The sequence below is a fragment of the Spermophilus citellus genome (genome assembly GCF_964194105.1).
Source record: "Spermophilus citellus genome assembly, chromosome: 8".
In the NCBI taxonomy this organism is placed as follows: domain Eukaryota; kingdom Metazoa; phylum Chordata; class Mammalia; order Rodentia; family Sciuridae; genus Spermophilus; species Spermophilus citellus.
The window spans coordinates 110,728,475-110,753,777 of record NC_138189.1 but is presented as its reverse complement, the minus strand read 5'-3'; the positions used below and the strand labels follow the sequence as shown (position 1 = coordinate 110,753,777).

General features: G+C 38.7%; 1 protein-coding gene across 9 annotated transcripts in view; it reads left to right on the top strand.

The window, feature by feature from the left end:
• BMPR1B (bone morphogenetic protein receptor type 1B) overlaps nt 1-20,661 on the top strand; it is a 370,882-nt gene extending 350,221 nt beyond the window's left edge. For all 9 annotated transcript variants that reach the window (XM_081303652.1, XM_081303655.1, XM_081303651.1 and 6 more), the window contains 5 exons: nt 2,305-2,497; nt 3,259-3,556; nt 11,551-11,726; nt 15,278-15,408; nt 16,944-20,661. In XM_081303652.1, the coding sequence (XP_081159778.1) occupies nt 2,305-2,497; nt 3,259-3,556; nt 11,551-11,726; nt 15,278-15,408; nt 16,944-17,069 (924 nt within the window). In that variant the 3' untranslated portion in view covers nt 17,070-20,661. The remainder of the gene's footprint in view (nt 1-2,304; nt 2,498-3,258; nt 3,557-11,550; nt 11,727-15,277; nt 15,409-16,943) is intronic.
• The last annotated feature ends 4,642 nt before the right edge of the window (nt 20,662-25,303 follow it).

Genomic DNA, 25,303 nt, shown 5'->3' with positions numbered 1-25,303 from the left:
GACTTTTCCCAAAAAGCTTTCAGTTTGTTATCAGTGCCAATAATGGTTTGGGGAATGAATAACATTACCTTTTGAATTGATAAAATACCTTATTTAAAAAAAAAAAAAAAAAACAGAGAACTGATCCCTGTTGGTAAGACATCTGTGGTAGGTGGAATAATGCCTCCCCCCATTTCCATATCCTAATCCTTAGGATCTGTTATGATAAAAGACAAAGGGGAATTAAGGCTGCTGATCTGCTGAATGTGAGGTGAGGTTGTTTGGATTATTTGGGCTGTTCATTGTTATTGTACATAGTTAAAACTGCAAAAACAAAATGGAAAACTTAGGTTTTTACTCAATATAAAACATATCTGTACATGAGTACATTGTAGTTTTCTGATAAGATTTTACTAGAGTTCTTTGGATTCTTTATGAATGCTTTATAGATTATGTAAATTATCAGAGATGTTTAGACCTTCCAGTTATGGAACCATTAATATCGGTTTTCTTAAAATATCCTTTTGTAAGTATCGATTGGAGAAAGATTATGTGTACAGGGACATTTAACTTTGATTTCACTTTTATTTTCTTTTTCTTTGCTCTACTGCATTCTTTAAAATTCTTTGGAGCTGTCTTATAGCTTGTTAAATAACTTTCTCTTCAGCTCATTAGTTTTCTCTCATTAACGTTTCTCTTTAATCTGCTGCTTTGCCTGTCCGTTTTGCATTTTTAACTGTGACAATTAACTATTCTATTTCAAAAGTGTAATTTTCAATAATCTCTTCTTGTTTGCTTATTTTTCATTTGTTGTTCTGTTTCTTAAACACTTCATTTGGTTAGTTGGAATTCTGTATCTGAAAATTATAATAGGTTAGCTGACTGAGTTAAGTTCATTTGCTGTGTTAGTATGGACTCACAGTGGCTGTTTCCTTTTGTCTTTTGTTTTAAGGAATTCATTCTGTTGGATCTTCTCTTCCTTTTCCTTTTCTCCTCTTTTTTTTTCCCTGTTGTTCTCTTCCTCCCCACCACCTTGGAAATTTTCTCTGTTGTGAGTCCAACAGTGTATTACAATCAAGTTATGTGATGACAAGAGTTTCTTCAAAATACTATGATCCCACCATGACTGTGGAGTGAAAAGTATTCAGCATTTGATTTCCTCTAGAGAGGATTTATGTTCATTTTTCACCGAGAGCCATGACATATGCCCAACCTAGATCAAATTTAGTACTGTTGGATGGTTTTAGCTTAATGCTGAAGTCCTAGAATTGCCCTGGCACATGACTAAATGGGTCAGGGTCACTCCAGGAGAACTGGGCTGGCACGAAATAATGACACACAGACAGAGAAATACCTTTTTCTTTGGGTTCTGTGATGGCCCCTCTGACCCAGCTCCCACCAAGGAGGCAAGGCAGGCAAGAAACAGAGGGAGCACGCCTCAAACCCAGATTTTATTAATGGAGGGAGCAAATCCATGGAACAGTCTATCCAAAAAAGGGCAGAAGGGTAGGATTACAACAAGCAGGTGGGTGTAATTCAACCCCATCAGGTAATGCCCATTCCTAGAGCTTCGCCTTTATTATCCAAGTAGAGGTAAAGTCCAGTTGCATTGCAGGGTGCAATACCACTCCAGTACTTCTCTACTGAGGACTTAAATAAAGGTGTGTGCATAGCTCCTGAACAAGGTGGCCCCGGACACTAGAGTAAGTCCCCTTAGTTTAAAAAAAAAATCACTGTTTAGATTCTGGATCCCAGCACTGGTATTATTCTCTGCCAGACAGCAGTCTGGCTTTTCTGTATGTTTAATGTGTATTGTTCCTTGCTTTGGTCTCAGCTCCCTCCCTTCTTTCTACTCCCTTTTCTTTCTTCCCTTTTTCCTTCCTTTCTTTTTTTCCTCATGTGCCCAACAGTATATTATAATTTTGTTTCATCTTAATGTATCTGTGATTGGTATATGTTGGCAAGAGTTCCTTCAGAGAACACAGTATAGTAGGGAAGTCAAAATATTCTGTTTTGCCATTAGCTGCAAACCCATTCACTTTTTTTTCCTCTGTAAACATTACAATTAGAGGAATGAAATATTTAATAATTTGGAGGCAATATGTTGAGCATTCAGAATCCATAACCATCTCAAATAGGTTTAAAAGGGAATAGTATAAATTAATAAATAAATACAAATAACTCATCTATATCTCATCTATATAAAGAAAAATCCTGACTACATATATTTTACATGCACTAATCGTTTCTTCTCTGGAAGAAAAAAAAATAAACAAATCTGTAGTGCCATGAATATACTAACAAGAGTGTTTTGGGATTTCACAGGTCCAAAGGACTATAGCTAAGCAGATTCAGATGGTGAAACAGATTGGAAAAGGTCGCTATGGGGAAGTTTGGATGGGAAAGTGGCGTGGCGAAAAGGTAGCTGTGAAAGTGTTCTTCACCACAGAGGAAGCCAGCTGGTTCAGAGAGACAGAAATCTATCAGACAGTGTTGATGAGGCATGAAAACATTTTGGGTAAGTCTATACAGCGGTGCTCAGGGTTTTCTGCTTCCCTTGGTCTTTCCGGCAACATCTGCCTATGAAAGTCTGTGTACATTTGCTATGAAATGTATAGATGAGTAGAGCTTTTCTTCTTGGCATTGGCCCAAGACCACAGCTTCTAGTGGGAGGCCTCATAGGCAGAATGACCAAGACAATCCTGTGAATGGATGGCAGACTGAACTTGGAATGCTCTCAAATGTTTTTCCTTCAGAAACTGGAGATACAAACGCAACACCAGAATTTCTTAGGATTTGAAGGAGCATGTATTTTTTTTAAATGTCAAAAATTATGGGCATTTTATCTGCAGGGTTTATTTATGTCAAGAATTTATGATAAGAATTGATTGACTTTCTATTAGGCCAGACGTGGTCTGTCTGCATCACGGAAGGGTGAATGCAAACTGATCAGTGCGGTGTGTATCTTAACTCAAGACTGGGTTTTGCAAACAATGTTGTTCATGTCACTTTAACATCATAAAGGGATTTAAATGTCATCTACTGATCAGAAAGGAGTCATGTTTTCCGACGTAAACTTTTAATCATTCTTCATCTCTACAATTTCAAGTGTGTCTGATTGTTATTTGTAATTTAATACCACCACAGACATGATCGGAAAACTTAGTGAAATGCTAAAAAAACGACATCTCTGGACAGAGAATCATATTTGAGACTGTGAATTATTCTAGATTTTATTGAGAAAACACCTCCAAAATTTTTTGTCTCTTTTCCTTTTAGGGTTCATTGCTGCAGATATCAAAGGGACTGGGTCCTGGACTCAGCTATACCTCATCACAGACTATCATGAAAATGGTTCCCTTTATGATTACCTAAAGTCCACCACCCTAGACACTAAATCCATGTTGAAGTTAGCCTACTCTTCTGTCAGTGGCTTATGTCATTTACACACAGAAATCTTCAGTACTCAAGGCAAACCAGCGATTGCACACCGAGATCTGAAAAGTAAGAACATCCTGGTGAAGAAAAATGGAACTTGCTGCATAGCTGACCTGGGCCTGGCTGTTAAATTTATTAGGTTAGTATCGATGTGAACAAATATGCTTTTTATGATTGTTTTCTATCATTTTAAAAGATTATACACTCTGTAGCTCAGTGTTTGTAGGATATTTAGTAGGTGAGGCATTTCATTAATACCAGCTTTTCTTTGGGGGCAAAAATATCATTCCTCATTTCTGTGCTTATCAGGGACCTGGCTTAGAAACTGTTGATGTTAGATTTGCAACTGTTATGAACCTCTCTTCTGTGGAAAAGAGGTATCTAATGCCTGGGAATCTGTTGTCAGAATTCTGTGTAACATTTGTAAATAGGAAAAAGTTTAAGGAAAGAGCCATCAGTTATATAATGAGAAAAGGCCCTGTTTTGTTTTGATTTTTAATTTTTTTAATTGAGAATAGTAAGATAACTTGCATGAGTGTTTAATAAGAAATATTAGAAACTTATCTAATACACCCAGTGTTCAGCACTATTCTACTGTAGTTTAAACAATGAATATAACACTTGGGCACATAAACTGGGGTGTATTAACAGTGGTTTTCAGACCCCCTTTGGGCTGGTTGGTCTACACAATGTAGAGCAGATGGGCCCAGTTGGGACTTTATTTTAAGTGGAAAGGCTCCTTTTTTTTTTTTTTTTTTTTTTTTTTTTGAGGATGATTTAATTAGAGGAATGGTTCTTCTGTTCTGAAAACAAAACAGCCAAGATGAGTTTGGGTACCACTGGCGTAGAAGAACCATCATATACCTACCTGCCTTTTTGAAAGCTCACTTTAGATTCGAGGGAAAGCCATGGAATGATGAAAATTTTGGAAAATAAAATTCACAAGAAAGAACAGATGAGTTGGTATTTCCACCTGGAAGTAAAGGCTGCAGTGTGATTTAATAATGAACCCCAAACATAGAAGGTCTTTACCATTTAAACAAGACAAATTAAAGTTCCTGATCTTTAAAAACAAAGGAAATGCTTCGGGCTATAGATTTAAGTTAGAAATATGAATCTCCTGCCAATAAAGATTATTACATTCCCTCTTCCTTCTGAGTTCTTTTTAATGACCTGTAGCCCTTTTCAAGTCACACACACACAAGCACACACCATGGCATTCTTCACATTACTAACCTTTTCCTCCTTCCTCTGTTAAATTTCTCCATAGAGGTACAAAGGGTAATCTGCTTTCCCAGCCTAGTAATTTTTAATGTTATATAATGTGGCTTCTGTTTCATCCCCTCCTGACACTTCTTTAGTGAGACAACCATTTGTCTTTGTTACCAGGTGGCCACATCCCCTTCTCATCCCATGGTCCATAGCACCCAAGCCTTTCCCCTCCTCCTCTTTTCATGAGACTTTTTTTCTGCATGTTCCGTCTTCTCTCTCCCACTAGGTCTTCTTACCTGCTTTTTAAATACTTTCCACCTGTGTGTTTTCTTGTTCTTTCTTCTAGTTCTTGTTTTGCTGAACCATCCTAAACCTAGGATGTCTAACATCTTCTTTTGTTCCCAAACTTTTGGTTTTTCTAACAAATGAATTCTGTCTTCATGAAATTCCCACTTGTCCCTGGCCAGCTTGGGCCCTCAACACCAATTTTCTAGACTCAGGAGTGAAGCATTTTGCAGTTATTTCCTCTTTGTCTTTCCACTATTCAATCTTTTCTGCATGCTGTGCCCTTTATTTTCTTGGAGTATAATTTTGGACATTATCATAATTTCATAGTTTCCTGTGGCTTTGGGTTAATACATAAGGTCCCTTGGTTACAGTGGCCTCTCTTTTTTTACTGATCCTGGACGATTGGTGAGTCCTATTCATAGCACACTATTTACTTTTGCTGTCTTTGTTCTGAACCCTTTATATGTTCATACTCCCAAGTTTATTTTTTTTAAATGCTTTTATTATCTGAATACTTATATCCCCTCCTCCATCAGAACTACTGCTGGTCTTCAGTTTCTTCCTTAGAGATGTCTTCTGTTGCTATTCTTATACAAGTCTTATTTTTAGTTCATCTTCTTGTATACCTTCAGTGTGACCCTGCACCTGTTATGATACTTCTCACTCTGTTTTATAGTGATCATGGACTATTTATCTGTCCCTCCCAATAGAGAGTAATCCCCTTGAAGGAAAATAACATATATTTTTTCAAATTTCTATCCCAGTACCTTCCATTATAAGGTGTTTCTTATAATTTTTATTTAATAGATAAATGAGTGATTCCATATGGACCACAGAATGAAGAAGAAACACCTTTCTCTAGCTCCAGAGATCCTATACATTATGCATTAAATCCACCTTCCTAGTTTTATATTCTACAGACTCCAATTTGTATACTTTTACAGAACTGAGTTGCTTGCAGTTTCTCCTTATAATTCCCCATGCTTACTACTGCCTTGTATTTGGTTACACATTCCCTGGCTTGAAATGACTCTGCTTCTCCATGTACCTTAATCTCAGAGGTGCCTCTAAGCTACTTTATTCACCCCCACTTAGAAATAATGATGTTATCTTCTGTCCTCCTGTGGTAATTTCCTGGCCCTTGTCTGCCTAGTATTATAATTATTTTGTTACATGCCTCATCTCTCCCACTAGTCATCGGGCATCTTGAGAGCAGGATCTATGCCAAAATTTATTAATGTTTTTCCCATTTAATATGGTATAACATGTTACCCGTTATTATAAGTATTGTTATTTTGTTTTAAATCAATAAATGTAGCCAATAGCAAATTAACTGATACCTAATCTTCTTTGTAGACCTTCAAACAAACAGAGTATCTATTATGTTTCTGAAACTTAGTTTTGCTTAACATAAGGGGAATGAACTGAATGGTCTCTCAAATTTTATGCAGACCTTGATTGTAGGAAGTGGAGGGGAACTACTTTAAGGGACAATTCAGAGATTTATTTGGCATTTAGTGGCTCGTTCATCAAGGGAGGAGAGAGATGTGGCCCTGACTCAGATGTTGCACAGATTCATATAGCTAAAGATGAGCAGGGCTCATTCACATTTCTAAACCTCAGTTTCTTCTTCCATTAATTGGAGCTTACATTTGATCATTTCAAAGGTCCTGTTCATATTATTTCCTACATCTCAAAGTTTGCACCTCCTGTTTGTGGCCTAAATTTTAAGCCTTTCTTTATATGTCCCTTTGGTTTCTATTGTTTTTTTTTTACTTTTATATTTTGTGTATGTGTACATGTATAGATATTTAGAACATTTTATTGCAAATAGAGTCATAGCAAATCCAGTGCTGAATTTTCAGACTTCATATGAGAACTTCCTATGAAAACAATCTATATTCCAATGTCTCCGTTGTGGCAAGTGGTCTCTTAGTTTCTTCAGTCATTTTTGGAGGTTTCCAGGGAAGTGGAGAGTCCAGAGAGAGCCGATGGTGCCTTACCACATTTCCTGCTCCTAGAACTGTTTTTGCCCTGTGTTCAGTTCTTCCTGCACTCTTCTGACAATGACCTGAGTGCTGATGCATTTCCTGCTCAACTGAGATTTAATTCAGGTGATGCCCTGGCAGATATCACTATTACCCTGGATCTCTCCTGGGGAGAGAAAACAATGAGACGTGAAGGAATTTACACAGTTTTTAATGTTTTACTCTGGAGAATCAAGCAACCCCTCTGGTACTTCCATGTCAGAATAAAATATTTTCTTAGCAGGAAAATAAATCCTGACTCAGGCCCTCTCAGGTATTAAATTTTAAATAGAAAATCTACAGTGAAGACTAGGCTATCACACAGATATCTCCCAGCTGATGATTGTCAAGTTGTCCAAGTGTAAAGAGATGGGTGGCCCAGCCCAGCAGGGACTGAATTTCCCGAGTCCTTCTGATGTCATTATTTTCTGCACTGCTTTGGTTTCTATACTTACTAGGTTGTTTTTTAAAAAAGTGACATGGCTAAATGACTCGCAGATGTCACAGAACTAAACTCATTAGTGGCAGCCTCAGCACTCCTCCCCAGGTTTCTGCAGCCAGAGAAATTTTAGTTCCAAAGTTCTGTTTCCAGGAAACCCGGAGATTTCTCAGAATTTAATCACAGCAGCATTGAACCCAATGAAAAGTGCTACGGAAAAGTCTCATTGGTGAGCATCAGAATGGGCAGAGTTTAAGTGAGCAGATCAGTTCCACGGCCATTGACAGGGTGCTTCGGGAAACACGAAGGAAAGAGCTCAGCTCTGCTGTAAGCTTCTAAGACTCTTTCACACTTTGGGGGAGGGTTTTTCTAGTAAGTCACACACTATGTCTTCTCACCCAGCCTTGTTTCACATGTTCTTCTAAAGTTTTAGATTATTAAAGGTATACAGTGTTTACTTTTCCTGTCTTTTCTCTATGACCTTCTTATCCCCCCAGTTCCCCTTTCCCCTCCCTGTTTCAGGTAAGGTATCATGAGGAGGAGCCTGGTCCTCCAAGCTAAGCACCGTGCTCCTCCATGCCAAGCACTGTGCTCCTCCCAGCTAAGCACTCTGCTCCTGTGATGGCCTCTGTTGTCATGAGGGCTCTGCTGAAGATCTTCATGAAGCTCTTTCCTCAGGGAATGGTGCTATAGGGATGTGCTGTGTGCTGAACTGAGCAGAGGCGTCTCCCTTTATATAACACTTCTCATCTGGAAGTTTAATGAGAATCATTCAGTATAAAATACAACTCATACTGATGCTTTGTACTTTTAAATTTCCCTTTATTCCCTGTCTCCAAACTCAAATCTTTGGCTTCCCTTTACCCAGGGCCTGGTGACTAAGCACCTAAGGCATGTCCTGTGGGTGCTCATGGTTTGTTCTCCCACCTGCTTAGGGTCCTGAGTGGATGCTGCACTTCCAGGCTTTCTGCAGTCCCAGATGTCCCTCTGGCCATAACACTAACACCTGTGGTGACCATGCACCATAGCCCCCCAGTTCTGTGCTGGAGGTATGCTGGGCCAGTCACCAGGTGTAGGCATGAGGGAGTGAACTGCTGGGGTCATTCCCTTCCCTGTGTCATTCCCTTCTGTCCCTCCCAGAAGCAACCAATTCCTGTTTATCTTTTGCCTGTCCAGATTTCTAATCTGACTACAGATGTGTGTGGCTACTAGAGTGCATAGAACTACTTTGTGGGTGTGTGGTGTCTGCCTCTGTACCTGTTCTGTGATCAATGACTTTTCCTGCCAACCTGGTTTCTGACTGCTCCACACTCATCTGAGGGAAAGGAGCTGGAGTGGACTGAAGGCACCCTGGCCTTTTCTTTCCCCTGGGCCTTTTCTTCTGTCACACTATACTCTGTTAAATGTCTTACCCAAGCTGACTCTACCTTCTTTTTGTGTTCTTTTAATTCTTGATACCCCCGTATTAAATCATTTTAATTTCTAATTTTGGCCTTGAAAATTAATACAAGGTCACATTTTCTCTGCAATTATTTGAGAATAGGTAAAGTGATGTTACTGAAAAACCTAAGAAATGCAGTTTAATTACTTTCAAGCATAGAAACATGCCTGAGGGAAGAAGGGCAGAGCTTTATGTCTTAGAGAGTCTGCTACTTCGTAATATCAGACATGAATTATTTAAAATTAACACGTTTGTTTAAATGTAGTGCTAAAGGCGTTTACCATGAGGTCAGTAGTAATTCTTTACAAAATTAATTTGCTCAGTGAAACTCTATTTATTTTCCTGGATATTGATAACCTCTCATTTCATGGTCTTTGTATGGCCTTTCTTTTTAAATTATCCATAGCAAAGATGGCCATAAACAGGCCTTTTCCTTCTTTCATTTCAAGTGTACTATTTTCCTACATGTGCAAAGAGACATCATGAGTGGAGGTGGACTGGGGCTACCTCCCCTCTTTAGGGAAATACCATATGATGATGACAGATATTGGGGGCTTGAAGGAATTTATAATCTTACATTGGAAATGATTATTTATTCAAATACTACCAGGGAAGATATTTATTTAGGGAGGATATTATTCAAATTCTATTTGGAAAAACGCCAGGTATGGGGGAGGAAGAAGAGGAGGAATGGCTGTGCTGAGATTTTGTGACTGGTGGAAGGAACTGGCTTTTTTTGCATTTGACCAGAATTCTTTTTTTTTTTAATTTTTATTTTTTTATTTTTTTATTGGTTGTTCACAACATTACAAAGCTCTTGACATATCATATTTCATACATTAGATTGAAGTGGATTATGAACTCCCAATTTTACCCCAAATGCAGATTGCAGAATCACGTCATTATATGTTTTTGCAGTGTTTGAGGGGGAAAAAAATAGAGATAACTACACATAGTCTCACCATCACCCATCCTGATTCTTTCCCTAGCTAGTAGTTACTTTTCTGTCCTCCAGTAGATGTCTCCATATCACACTTTCCATTGCCACTTCCTGACTTCTCCAGTTCAAATAAACATGAAGGAGCTAAGAGTCGGAAGGGAGTGTAATTGCCAAGATCTTTATCCACTGTGGTCAGAATGTAACTTTGACCTTTGCAAATGCCTGCTTTGAGACTATTCTTAGATGGCTTTCTCAGGACATGTTCTGGTTTATATTAAAGCCCTTAACCATTTTCTTTTCATTTGCAAACCCCTGTTTATTTTCTCTGCTTGAACCCAGGTTTCCTTACCTCGGGCCACCACCGTTTTCTTCTAGTGATTAAAAGTGATAAATTATAATACATTCAGAAAATATATTAATGAAATACCTGCTGTGTGCTCACATGAGAGGTGTGGGCAGGTAGAGCAGGAGAGAAGTTCTTCTCCTGGTAACTGGGGGTGGAGCTGGTGCAGTGTCTTTTCACCTGACATTTTCCCAGTTTGTCATTAAGTCTCCTCTTGATACACTTTCCTCCCTTATTTACTATTTTGATACACAGACAAATTTTTCTTCAGTATTATGTTGTAACTACTGAATATTAATGTTTTTATTGGTTCTTTTTAGTTATCCATGACAGTAGAATCCATTTGGATATAATTATAAGAGCATGGACTATATCTTATTCTAATTCAGCCCCCAGCACCTCTCCTTCCCCTCCTCCTCCTCCCTTCTTCTACTATACTCATCTGAAAATCAATGTTTTAGCATCTCTTCCTACTCTTAGGAAAGAACCCAGTACATTAAGACCTGTTTGTCTTAAATGTAAGACAATGTAAGATGATAAGGGATACCTGCTGTTTAATAAATTTATATTTTAACTTTCATTTTATGAAGATAGGTTCTTTGTTACTCCTAGAAAACTATAAGAAATCTGATGAGTATATTGGTGACATGTCTTTGGGAATAGTTTTTATCTTTTGGAATAAATTTTATCTAGAAGTGAATTTCAGAAGGTTTTTTAAAAGAAAGCTTTATAGTTATGTTTTAGTGAATGCGAACCATTTGAGAGCTACAGAGCGACATCTGCCATACTTTACATTTTCCCAAATGATGCCACATGCTTTATGTTTTAGTAGATAATGAAGCAATAAGATCAAACCCAGGTGTTGTTGTTTTCCTCAAACCTGCTAGTGTTTCCGTAAGTTTGGTATTGATCATCTGTGACATCAAAAATCCTCACCTGGCTTAAAAAAATAATAATTCTCTCAGACTGGAGGTGTAGCTCAGTGGGAGGGGGCTTACCCTAGCACGCAGAGCCCTGAGATCAAACCCTAGTACTACACTACACACACACACAACTGTCTTAAACAAACCAAGTTGTTATGTGCACATACCAATTATAATAGCAAAACTATTAAAATATAAAGTATTTTTAAAACTTTTATTAGATATTTAGCAGTGGGTTAGAGTCTAAATTTGATCTAGTGGTAATGCAGTTTTTTCTGTTATAGTTTCATGCTGATTTAGTCTCATCTGCCTTAGGTTTTTACCTGTGAGCATTTGCCATAACTTCTGGCAAGAATTATTTTTCAAAGAAATGTTTTTTTATTCCCCGAAAGGTTTTCTTTTCCCACCAAGGTTTTCTTTTCTCACCGTCTACTACAGCCCTATTTAAAACCATCACTTCAAACTGTCATTTGAGGGTCCTCTTTGCTATTGATAATGCTCTGCTTTATTCTTTCCTTAGTGATACAAATGAAGTTGACATACCACCCAACACTCGTGTTGGCACCAAGCGCTACATGCCTCCAGAGGTGTTGGACGAGAGCTTGAATAGAAACCACTTTCAGTCTTACATCATGGCTGATATGTACAGTTTTGGACTCATCCTTTGGGAGGTTGCTCGGAGATGTGTTTCGGGAGGTAAGAAACCATGATGTCTCTGAAAAGCTACTATGGGAGTTACTGCAAATTCTTTCTTGCTGATCAGAAATCAAAGTCATATTGTCTACAGAATCAGGTTTTCTTTTATTTCCCTTTTTAAGCAGAAGTTTATGTGTCACAGTCTTTCCAGGGAATGATATTTGACAGAGTAATCTTTGCCTCCTTCCCTCCATCTGCTGTTGAAGAATCTCTTCCAAACACTCTGTTAACTTCTTCTATCTCCTCAAAGAATATCTTCTGCTGCTCTGTGTATTGTTTCATTTCTCTTTTGGGCTTTTCCTCCAGAAGTTCTCCTTCATGTCAATCCTCTTTCCTACCAGCCTTTTCTCACCTACTGTCAGCCCCTTCCCCAACCCCACTCTCCCATCCCCTGTGCTTCCTCTGCAGAGATTACTGTGGAGACATAACCCCTGGGTGGGACACCCATTCATTAACTTCTCTATTTCTTTATTTTCTATAAAACTTCTTGTAAACTAATTTTTAAACATTGATTTTTAGCAAAAGGAAATTAAAGCATCAGAATATTGTTATTGTTTATGATAATTTTTCTACAAGCATAGGGATTCCCTAAAAGACCAACTATAGTTGATATAAAAAAGATATCCTTAAATATTCAGAAGTATTATATTGGTTGTGCTGTTTTCGTTTACTGCTACCTTATCATCTTCTAGAAGATTCTGATTCCTTTTAGGTAAAGAGTGTTATCCTCTTCTGAGTCAAGTACAAAATATACACTGTAAATTATTCTGCACATGGTTGTGCTCCTGAAAAAAGGTTGATGCTGCTGTGGTTCCTCTGCATGGCCAATTTAAATGCTTCATGTAATCATGAACTTGCTCCAAGTTGTGAAAGTACATATAACTATTACTGGGAATTGTTCCTTTACCTGCTCTTTATTATCTGGGACATCTTGGGAAAGTTGCTAAACTTTTCTTTGATTCAGTGTTTTATTAAAAATGAGGCATATTATTGTATGTAACTCAGACAGTTGGGATGTTTCAATGAATGTAAAGAGAATTAAAACCGCCTGACACATAAATGGCACTCTATTAGCAATACATACTATTAATTTTCTTTTTGGTTGGTGGAGCCATAATACATGCAGATTTGTATTTAAGTTAAATAAAAGCAAGAAACAGTTAATGGATAAACATTCATACATATAGATGTAGAAAGACCACCTTCAATAATGCAGTGCCTTCTAATCACCTTGGGAATTCTGAGCCTTTTATAAGCAATTTGAAATAGAACACATTCCCCTTGAAATGAGAAAACTGTTTGTACAAAGGAAAGTGAATACAAGAAATTTACTGTAACCAGCTATTGACTAAATCTCCTGTTGTAAGTATGAAGAAGAAGAGAAGTAGCCAAAACATAAATAGATTAATTGCTTTTGCCTTGATTTCATGCTGTGTAAGTAGGAGGGGAATTTATTTTTTAATAATCTGCCTGCACTGAACTAGAATAGTTTTATAGATGTTAAAGGTATAGTAGAGTACAAGATGACTTTCTACTTTTGTTTTCCTGAACATCTAAAGCAAATAGGTCTATAAACTAGAAGTCTAGGTTTGAAAAACCTTATGTCAAATAGAGAAGAAATGATCCCCAGCTTTAGAAACAAACTAGTTTTATGTGCACAGCAGGGTCTTAATTGTTTTGCCTGGGTTGTCTTTGCAGGTAGAGGTTTGAGAAATATCCCTGCAGGAGATCCACTTGTTTCTCAGAGGGAAAAGTCCCTGCTCTGCCTCAGGCGAATTGCATGGCCTTGAGCAAGTTTTTTAAGCCCTGGGAACCAAGTTTCCTCTTTGTGTGTAGTAATCCTTTCTCATGAATGTGTTTGTGAGAATTTAATCAGATGAATTATATAGCATACCTACCTGCATGCTCGGTCTAACTAAGTAGGCTCTCAAAAAATGTGTTTCTTTTCTCTTTTCCAGAGAGGCAAAGCACAGTAATTTTTGTTCTGTAACATTTTGAAGTTTTATGAAGATATTGGAAGACTGGGGAGTTTGTCTTTCTAGTTGGGGAAATTTGGGGTGAAGGAGACATAACCAGATGTAGGCCTTTCAAACTTGAGAAGGAAGTGATGGGGAAAGAGAAAATAAACCACAAAATTAAATGGCAGCTCACATGGAAATTTTGATAACTTGGTTACATGATAAAGAGAAAGAAGTAAGGTCTATGGTTCAAAGCCAGAATTTGATTGACTCATAATTTTGTATGATTGGTTTTGCTGGTATCTATTGTAGTTTATATTCCTGCCTCACCATCCATCCATCCATCAATTCATCCAAGCAATGGCACCACCATTGGACACTGAGGGAAATGTGAGATGAATCAAGTAGATCTGGTGGTTGCCCTCAAGATGTTTGCAGGACCATTGTCTTCATAGTCATAAAGGGAGGAAAAATTGAAAAGAAGCTGATCTCCTATGTGTCTGACCCTGTGCTTTTATTATCTTTTATGCTGAGATGATAAAGAAGCACAGGAAAGGAAATAGAAACATAGTTAATGCATGTAAGAGGCTTAGTTGTCACAGCAGGGGGGCACAAATCATGAACAGATGGTGGGTTGGAATGGACTTTTAGGATTTCGAATGGGTTTGAGGTTACAAAAAAGAGCATAACACACACCCAGGTTTTGCCACAGTGAACCTCCAGTGGATTTTCTGATGTGGCGTAAAATCTGCCAACTTGATGGTTTCATCTTTGTCAGGTGAAAAGCAGTAGCATTTCTATAAAAGGTGATTTAGGATAGGGAGCAACGGTGCTCTGGAAAGATTTTTCAGAAGAGAATCCATTCATCCCCTGAGAACAGGAGCTGCTTAGCATTATTGTGAGGAGTTCATCATATAACGTTAAAAGAAAGACACCAGTAGCCTTTTTTAAAGGACAGATTGAAAAAAGTAAAAATTACTTATTAGGAAAGATAAAATAGAGGAGTATACACAGAAAAAAATAAAGAAAAAATAAAAATTAGACAATCTTTAAACCTAAAAAATATGGTTAAGATTTTCAGTATATATACAACTTTCCAAATATTTAATGTGCAGGAAACCCCGTTCTTATGATTAAGCAGAAAAAAATATGTCTGACATTTTGCAACCAAACTTATGATATTCCTAATTTCAAATTACAGTAATAGAAACAGTCACATACTATGTAGTATGAATTCAAGATGTGTTTTTCAAATTTGCATTGATTTAATATAAATGTCTTAAAGATTTGGTCTTTATAAAATTGGAAATTTTGATGTGTTCATTTCACTTAGCATTTGGAAGTTAGAAAAAAAATAGCAAAATAGCTTGAAGATCTATGAAAGTATTTTCTTCTGGGTGTTTTATTTTTTTGTAAGTTAGGCTGAGAATCATTTGGGTAAGGTTTTCTCCCACCCCCAAGATCTATTGTTGTTTGTTGGCCTAAATTTGTATTTAAAATTGATAGTCATTTTCTTTGAGAACAGTTTGTCTGTTAAGAGTTTTTTTTCCCCCCACTTTACAGAAAATAATAGTACTGAAAACATATTTTCAGGTATAGTGGAAGAATACCAGCTTCCCTATCATGACCTGGTGCCCACTGACCCCTCTTACGAGGACATGAGAGAGATTGTGTGCATCAAGAAGTCACGGCCCTCATTCCCCAATCGCTGGAGCAGTGATGAGGTACGGCCTGAGGTCACTGTGTGTTCCATGGTCGTCTCAACAGACTTTTCCTCTAATTCCAAGTATTCCCTTAATGTCATTCTTCTTTGTTTTGATGATGATGATAATGCTGCCTTACTTCAATAATTTATATGGAGCTATGTGTAGTGTGCTGAATCTTCCGTTCGTTTCTTCCAATTTTATTTTGCCAATTCCAGAAAATATTGGGTGGGTCAACATTGAGCCTACAAAATAGATAACATTATATCATTTATTTATGAAGTCTTGATATTTGCCTAAAGGCTATTATTTGTTTTTATGAATATTCTTTAAGCATCGTGATTTTTCTTCATAACAAACCCAGAAATAGCTTTCTGCCATTTGGATGAGAGAAAAGGCAGGTATCTGAAGAGCTGAGTTTTCTGTACAGTGAAGTGGTACAAGTTGTTCTAGTTGAGAACAATGTTGAGACACTCTGCCTGTTAATAAGGATGATGAGATATGATTTGAACAAATCCATATTCAGTTTGGCTCTGAGGGCTTACTGGTAAAACCCAGATGTTTCTGGAAAGGAGCTAACAGAAAGGACAAAGTGAATTGGGCAGGACATGCCTTTCTGACTGTGTTTCCTCTGCCCCTTGTGCTTCCTTCACTCACTGTGCCTTCGACTCATCCAAGCCCTGGAGTTCTCCAGCATGCTGGAACATTGGAGATGAATTTGAAGTACACCCAGAGAAATAAAAGAGACTCTTATCAAAATTGAACCAAACCCCATGCAATCAAGCAGGCAGAGTACTATCTATGAACTAATTGTTCAGTGTAAAATTCTTAGAAAAATAATCTTTGTTTTATTGGCTTTGCATGTAGTCACTGAAATGATAAATAATATAAATGTTTTCCAATGAACTGTGCAGAAAGCATTTTGAAATGTTGGAGTTACATTATTTCAAAGGTAGTTATGGGTGTCAATGTTATTTGGAATCCCTTCACTTAAGTATTTCTGATGAAGTGAAATTGTGCTTTTCAATAAGAAGACCAATGATTGATGTAGCATGGGAGAACACAGGAGAAAGTTTTAGTGATGCTGTGCACAGGTCATTAATCTTGTTAAGTGGTACAGTGTGATGCTAATATCGTAGCAGGCAACTGTGGTTTAGGAATAACCATGTTTGTTTGAATATTATAAAATTATATGAAATATTTAAACTTATCAAGTTTATAAACAATCTGGGAGTGTGGTATAGAACACAGACTTCCTTGGTGTCTGTATATTTGCTTAATATTCAAAACTTCTTCAAATAGACCCTGTACTGTACCATCAGCAAAACATTTGCTTGCTCCTATTTCAAGAAAGACCTGAAAATCTTTTTGAGTGATTATCATTTTACATAAGAAGGAATTTTAATGGAATTTTGTTACTATGTAGTTTTAAGGGTACATCTAAAAATTATTTTCAGATTTTATGAACCCAAAACTGAAAGACAAATATCAAGTGCCAGCTTTGCAGATAATATATTTCTTAAACATTATTCCAACATTCCTCCTCTTTTTCACAGTGTCTAAGGCAGATGGGGAAACTCATGACAGAGTGCTGGGCTCACAATCCTGCATCAAGGCTGACAGCCCTGCGTGTTAAGAAGACACTTGCCAAAATGTCAGAGTCTCAGGACATTAAACTCTGATATGAGGGTAAAGGAAGCATCTCCGCCGAAGGCCAATAGATACTCGTCTGCTCTGGGCAGAGCAAAAGGTGTTAAAGAAGCATCTGCAGTCCAAGCCTCGAATGTTGTCCTGCTTCTTGGTGGGTTCAGACCTTACCTCTCAGGGAGCAGCCTGGACATAGAGTAGAGAAGTTCCCAGAACCACAGATTCCTCTGTGTCTGTTTGTAGGAGGGAGAAACCGCTTGGGTAACTTATTCAAGATACGATGCATGTTGCTTTCTAAGAAAGCCCTGTATGTTGGGATTGCCATTTTTTTTAAAAAGATGCTTTAATTTTGCCAAAATAAAACAAATATTGTATATGTTTTAAGGTTTATACTATTATAGTTTAATGATAACAAAAGTTCTTCCCAGAAACTGTGTTGGAAGGTAAATTAAAATATATGTTTTTCCATTGGTAGAATATGTTGCACTCTAACAAAAGACAGTCTGTGAAATTGGAGAACATAAAATGGAACTCATCTTAAGATAACCTCCAACCTGGCCTCCTCCTACCACTTTGGCCAGCCCTGCATTTGGGGCTGCCACAACAATGTGAATGCACGTGGGCACAGGTTCTACCTTTCTGGGAACATGTTTTGGAATTCCTGCAGGTGGCCTTTTGCAGCTTCAGACAACATGGAACAAATGAAGGTTTTATGTGTCTGTAATAGAAGTGTTGATGGGTGTTCTTCAGAACCACTTCTGTCTCTGATTGTGTTCGGCTGTTCTTTCATGGTGAAATCCCTTCCTTTTCATTAAACACAAGCAAAGCTTTTTCTCATGTGCAGAGAATTGACCTGTGCATGCTTTTGATCTCTCAAATAGAAAGATCAATATTAAATAAAATGGCCATGAGTTGTGTTAAAGACAAGGTACTCTAAAATAATTTGCTATTGTGTTGTAAGAACATGTCAGTAAGGTAGGGAGGACGCTGAAGGTGCAGATGACTTGTTTCTCATATGTGCAAAGGAGCCTATCTCAGAAGCACAAGGAAAGAAGTATGCACATCTTATTTTGTATGGTTAAGAATGGTTTATTTTTGTTCTTTTTTCTTATCTGAATTAAGAGATAGAGGGGAAGCATCTGTCTGGTTAATTTCATTAAACTTTAATTTAAAAATAGATAAATATAACCTTCAGATAGAATAGCAGAAGAGAGTTAGTGGAGACCACAAGATATTATGGCTGCTGTGATTTATTATGCTAGAATAGATATGGTTCTAACATGGGCATCTTCAATGATCATTTCACATCTTAAGATCACTGGCTCACTTTATTCTTGTGATGTTCAATTCACTACTTAATTTATTATTGTTTTTCTGCTCTGTAATACTTGCGTAAAATATTTCTCCATTTTAACTTTTGAGCAATAGGAATAAAATCATCGACAGTGCCAATATTCCCTAGCAACAAGAATCTTCTAGTTTTAAACTGTGCACACTGTTCTCATTTTTTTTTTCATTTCATTTCCTTACAGTGGTTTTCCTTTGCTTCTTTAGTAGTTAGTTAAAAAAAAAAAAGTCAGCACTTCCCCCTTGGTGTTTAAAAAAGACATTCCTTCCAGAATACTCCAGGGGGCAGTGTTTTCTAATGCATTTTCAGCGGGTGACTGAAGGATGGAAAATTTTTGAAAAATTGACAGCTGCATGAAAAATGAGAAAATATTTTTCTCACTTCTAAAGTAGACCTGCAGCTGGTGTCTTGTTCATCCAGAGAACACTCTGAAGCAATGAGTGCATGGGAGACTGCTTTCGGTTTAGGAAATTCATGAGAAATGCAGCACTCTCCATTCTGCATTCATTTCCCTGGGTTTCTTCATAGCAACGTTTTGTTTTTCACTCAGAACAATTTCTGAATCCTTGAGTTTGAAAAAAACTTAGGAGTAAAAACAATTGGTACCAAATATAATTGTAGTCAGAAGGCTGCTTACTGATATTAAAGTAACCTCAATAGCAAAGTAAAGGTTCGTGTCTGTTGTGTCAAATTATATTTTTTGTGATAGTTTAGAAGGAATACAAGGTTAGAACTAAGTGTGATGATCACCTGAGCCTTGGAGAGAAACTTTGGTGCCTCTAATCAGATCATCTACAAACAAGTAAGTAAGCATTTTTGCCAGTTAAGCAGAGCATAGTGTTTTTTTCTTGGGATTCCCTAAATGTAAGTGAGGTTGGGTTCACCTCTTAGATAAAACTGTGTTGTCTTTTTCTTGAACATGAATAACTTCAAATGAGAAAATTTTGTGGAGAGGTTATGATTTAAAAGTAAACGAGATTTCTAGGGTTCCAGTGGATGGAAGGAAATTCAAATAGTGTCCAAATTTCTTCTTTGTTGTTCATTTGGTTGCTTTGGGGAAAACCGATAGCTTACTTTATAATCCCCAACCTGATTTATTTACTATGAAAATTTGAAAATGATTCCTGAAATATTTAAAAATACCCACATAGCTATGATAGTATTTCAATGAAACAAGAATTTATTTATGAATAGATTTTTTTTCCTCGGTATCTTACCAAAATATACTTTTCTTAGGTAATACTAAATTGTTCTTGAAGACTACCTACTCAGCTCCCAATAATCCTTTATAGTTTTAAAATTTCTAGCAGCTAAGTGAATTTTATTTTTATTATTATTATTTTGTTTTGTCTTTCAATTGAACAAGTGAGAACCTGACAGTCATGTAGTTGATTGCTTATTTTCTTCTAACCCCTCTGTCCCAAAGGAATCCTAAATTATTAGTTGTTAGATAAGCTTTGTATGCTAAGACGTTCAGGTTTATAGCTTATGTATGTGTGTACATATTATTATAAATATAGATGTATATATAAATATTATGTTCAGTCTGGAGTCTGGCACAACTCCATTATGTGGATTAGAGAGTAAAATATTATGGATGATAAAGTACTAAATGAAACATAATATTTATTTATGAAAGCATATAAGATTGTTAACTCACCAGTGAAGTGCTCTGAGCATCATGTATGAGGAGACCGGCCTTTGACCTGGAAGCGCTGCTCAAAAGTCACTCACGACAATTCTTTTTATTCCCCAAAAGAAATCTTAGAAAACATGCTGGGGTTTTATTTAAAGGGAATTTTTGGATTCTGCATTTCAATTGGTGTGTAGTCAAGTATAGCATGTACTTAATTAATGGCCTAGGGACATGCGTTTTCTTTTGGAATTTCATGTGGGGCCCTTCCTGGCTCCTTGGAAGGCAGAGAGAGGAGAGTCTTCCACACTTGAGTTTGTTCAGTCCTAATATCTCCTCAGGAAACTGTCCCATAGCAGTGGGAATGAAAGGAGTAGCATCAAAAGCGATTTAGTTTAGCAAGTATTCCTCTCACAAAACAAACACAACAATGCCATGTTTGGGGGAGAAAAGTTGGGAATATATAGGGGTTTTGTTATCTGTCTGTTTCAGAAGAAGACTCATTTATGTTCTTCAGGGGAACCAGTGCCTTAAGAATTTGTATATACTGTAATTATTCAGGACTAGGGAACAAACAATTGTATTGTATTTGTTACAAATTGTACATGGCTTTGTTTTAACATTCCCTTAAATAAAATGGTTTCATTCTCCCCTTAGAGAAAATATGACTGTTATTTGTGTCTTTTTTTGTTTTTGAAAATATCACATTGTAACAGGAGGAAAGCAAGGAAGACGGCAGATGCAGGTAAGTGTGAACATTTTGTGGAAAGAGAACAAGCGAAATGGCCCAATGGCTTCCATTTTCCCTGTAATTAGGAAATACAGTCATCTGCTGAGAATAAGGGGAAAGTCAGGGCCGTCAGTGGTTTGAGGAGAGTGAAGAAGGTTTAAAATTGCACTGTGGAGAATGATAGCTTCCCAGAGAAACAACCAGCTAGGTATGGGCAAGACCAAGGGCCAGTGGAGGTAGGTCATGCTGGGTGACACCATAGCCCAGTCTCTGGGCCACCAGCCGGCCTGTATGTGAATTCAGGCTAAGTCATTCTCCCAACTCTGTGACACTAGGCATGTTCTGAACTTCTCAAAGACTCACCTTCTTCCCTGTGCAGGTGAGAATAATATTAATAGCTACCATGTGGAGTTGTTCTGAACATGAAATAATCCTTGTACCAAACATAGCTAAGCACCCAGCTATTGCTGTTGGCTCTATTACAGATTCATGGTGCCCATTTTCTATGTGGCTTGTGATTTTTATTTTATTTTTTTCAGCAACCCAAAATACAGGCACAGAGACAGCAATGATTGGCTTAATTTAGTACTGGGGTTTTTCAGTCACAGGCAGCAGCACATCATGGAAAATAAGAATTACTATCATCAAAGGGCCATGTGACATGGTCTGCAGAAGGCAGGAATTAAAGAGAGGAGGCTGCTAATAGACTGGAAGGAACTAGTCAGAGGAGGGAATCCTGGTGGAGTTGGAGCTTTATTGGTGGCTTCTGAAAGAGCTGCTGTGGTCAGAATCAAGATTTCAAAGGGGGACCAGCAAGACTAAGGACAGGCTAAGGGTGTGATCTCAGGAATGGATCTCAGGAATTTAGTGAGTGGACAGGATTATTGGTGATGAAAGAGGAACCCCAAGGCCTGGCTTTTAGATTTGCTGTCTTTGTGGATTTCAAAGCTCCCCTGATGGCAGTCATTAGAAGAGCATATGAGGCAGAATTGTCCAAAGGCCTTGGAAAAAAGGGTGGGTAGTTTGTGGGGCCAGAAACTGGAGGTGAGGTGGTAGGGCCCACTGGCCTGAAATGCATGGAGTGGTTTTTATGCAAGGGTAATGATCTACAGATGGAGAATGGTATGAGAAAGACCCTGCCTCCTTGACAGCTGTGAGGCCCTTGGAATGTGGAAGAACGAGGCTACTGCTGTGGCCTCAAAAACTATTCCTCTGCCAAAGGGCAGCAAAAGTATCAGGGCTGATTTTCCAAAGGTCGTGAACCTTGGAGAGCAGGTTGGGAAGTTTGATTTTGAGGGGGACCCATTGGAAATGGGATCAGGAGAGAGGAAGCACAGAATTGTTTGGGGTGGAGCATGTAGGAGGTTTTGCATCATGAACTGTAATCGGGGACTGAAAAGTTGGCCTTTGGCTGTCCATGTTGACAGCTTCATTCCTGCCAACTGAAATGTGACTCACAGTTGGGGTTCAGACTGACCTGGTTCAGATCCCATCATGTTCACTTTCTGAATCCTGCAGAAGTATACAACTTTGCACCCGCAACCCTCTCACCTATAAAATGGGATAAAAATCCCTACGTCTACCTTATAAGGCTCTTATGAGGAACATGAGATGATACATGAAGTATGTGACAGCCCCATGCCAGGTGCATGATAGGTGCTCAAAACACTGCCTGACATTAGTTTCACCTGGAGATTTCCATTGCAACACCCCTCCCACCCTTTTTGCTCCCCACTTCATGCTGAGACAGCCATGCTTCTCTAGACTCATAGGCAGACAGTAAACCCCAGCCAAGGAAAAAAGTTTCTTCTCTTGGGTCACTTCAGGGGCAGGCATGGTTGTCCCATCTGTCACAGTGGCAAAGTATAGATGCCCCCACTCTCAGGAGAACAGAAATGGTTGCTCACTGATTCCTAACCACATTGGGATATAATCCAGCTGTCCTGTCTCTGGGCCTGGGCAAAGTTCTTTGCCTAGCACCCACAGGCAGGCACAGAGGGTGGATGGAGAGCGTGGTCAGTTCTCAGAACTTTCCAGTGACCTCAACTTGGAGACAGGCTGGAGTTGGGTCCCCTGACTTGACCTTGAAAGCCTTTGTGTGCTTTCCTGGGAGCAGCAGCTTTCTCAGCAGGATTCCCAGCTGCTGAAGCTCCAGAGGAGAGGTCAAAAATGGGCCAAGACGGTGCTACCAAGTGTTTTCTTTGTACAATTTTTGTTTGCTTTTTAATTGAATTTTTATTCTTCCAGCCACAGGCCTCCCATTGATTCTACCCAGGTTCCAGTTTACATAGTTTCATTATTTCCTTGGCCCTGAACAAACATTTGTGATGCCTCCACTGAATCCACGGTAAGTCGCTGTCGTGAGGCCCATGGATGAGAGTTGCCCAGCCCTGCTGCAGCTGCCTACATTGGCTAACCAGGCTGAGGACCCTTCTTGAAGTAGTTCTCCCAGGGAGGAAAGCGGGACCATTGCTCCCACTCCTCAGTCTCCTAGCTGCTTTTCATCTCTCTCCTGGAGTTTTCTGCTTGCTCCCTAAGGGAACAACTAGGAGATCTGTTCCCAGTTGAACACCTTTGCTGGTATTTTGCTCCAGCTCTTAGCCATGTCATGGAGTTTCTGTTAACCTTTCATTTCCCGTTAGTGTCATTGTGTATAAACTCCATTTATAATCAGATCTCTGAGGGTAGGACCTGACACCACTGGCAAGTTCTCCAGGAAAATTTTGACACAGATGGTCTAAGACACTCATTCTCATTCTCAAGTGCTCACTGGCATCACCTGGGAACTTTCCAAACTCAGTTCCCAGGCTGCAGCCAGACTGATGACACCAGAATCTCTTGAGGTAGGGCCTGGGCATTAGTTTCTGAGTCTGGGGTGATGCCTATGTACAGCAATGTTGAAGAAGCACTGTCTTAGAATGTCATCCTGTGACTGAGGGAGGTTGTGACTACCATCCACACAGGATCCAGAGGTCTTTGGTCCTACCAAAGAAACATAATGATGCTTGATACGAAGGAGTCATTTGTCATGAAGAAACCAGGGAGGCAGGCACTCTGTTGCTTATAAATATAATTTATTACCTGTTTAAAAATTCTTTCTTACATTTTGTACATGTTGGCTGATGGAATAAATGCAGGCAATTTACAAACCAAGGGGACTGCAGGAAAAGTCAGGAGCGGCAGTAAGAGAGAGGAAAGAGGCACACCCAGAGCTGGTGTCCCTCACCTCTGCCACACAGCAGGGCGACAGACAAGAGTGCCCAGAGAGCTCTCCTCTGTCACCAGGGAATTTTTTTTTTTTTTTTTTTTTTTTTTTTTTTTTTTTTTAGAAAAGGAATTGCATAGAAGATACAGCAAGAGGAAACTTCACAACAACAAAAGAGGTGTTCCATATTTGAGAAGCCAAGGTTGTGTTGTTTTGCTTTAAAAAGAAAAAATGACAAAGCACAAAACCTCAATCTGACATTTCTGCGGTTGAACTGTTCCAAAGAAGACAACAGGAGGACGAGCCAGCCGCTCCAACTCAGACTGCTGCCAGTTGTTCTCTGACAAACCCTGGTTGTCATCTTTAGAAAGAGCAAAGAGGAAGTCACATGCTACAGCTCAACATTCAACACAGACGACACTGTGACATCCAACACACACACAGTGATGATATTCCCTGCATCTGGGCCCAGTGCCTTCTGTCTGGGCGAGGGCTTCACTGTCAACAGCAGGTCTAGGTAAGACTGAAGAAGGCAAGTCACCTGATGAACTCGTCCTGATTCTTGCTCTTTTTTTTTCTTTCCCAAGGCCTGGAGGACTATACAACTGAGGTCACATCTCTACATTTACAGATGTCGTTGAGGACTTTAGGAATATAAAAGGGCAAAGGCATTTCCCACTGGCTGTAGATTTTTTATGCTATTTTAAAACAAGGCTTGCTTTAACATCTAGAACACACTCAAGCCATGATTTTTGATGTTGCCTTACCATAGTGCTGAGGATCCAAGGCCAAGAGCTGATCAACCTCTAGTGTACAGATCAGTAAAAGCTGCACACAGTTCAGGTTCCAAAATCCACAACGGGGAGTGCTCCACCCCTGTTAGTGGCATCTGGCTCCACAGCAGGCCTGATAGTGCCTCCTCCAGTAGGCCTCAAGGATGACCCATGATTTAGACTTATTTGTAAGGGAGCCTGAAGTGTTATGACCTGCACTTGATAACCTTGCTAAAGCACAAATTTGAAGTGGTATGATAAAATGCTGCTGTTGTAGGGTAACACAATGGCTGTTGGGCAGCTGATTTTACCTCGGGGCAGCTTCCTTGTTTTCTATTCAACTGGTGGGGCCTTAACTGCTGTGATGTTCTACAGGGATTTCCAGTTTCGCATTCTGAGAATTTCTGGAAAGATCGGTTTGAGTATGCAAGTGTGTGAATACGCAGAGGACTGGGGAACAGCCCCTGAGAATTGCTTGGTTTTGTGCGCTCATACATTTGTGGAGCCCTGTGGGTTTGTCCTGGTAATGCCTCCCCAACCACACTGAAACATGCCTAAGGCATACAATACACTTGGTTGA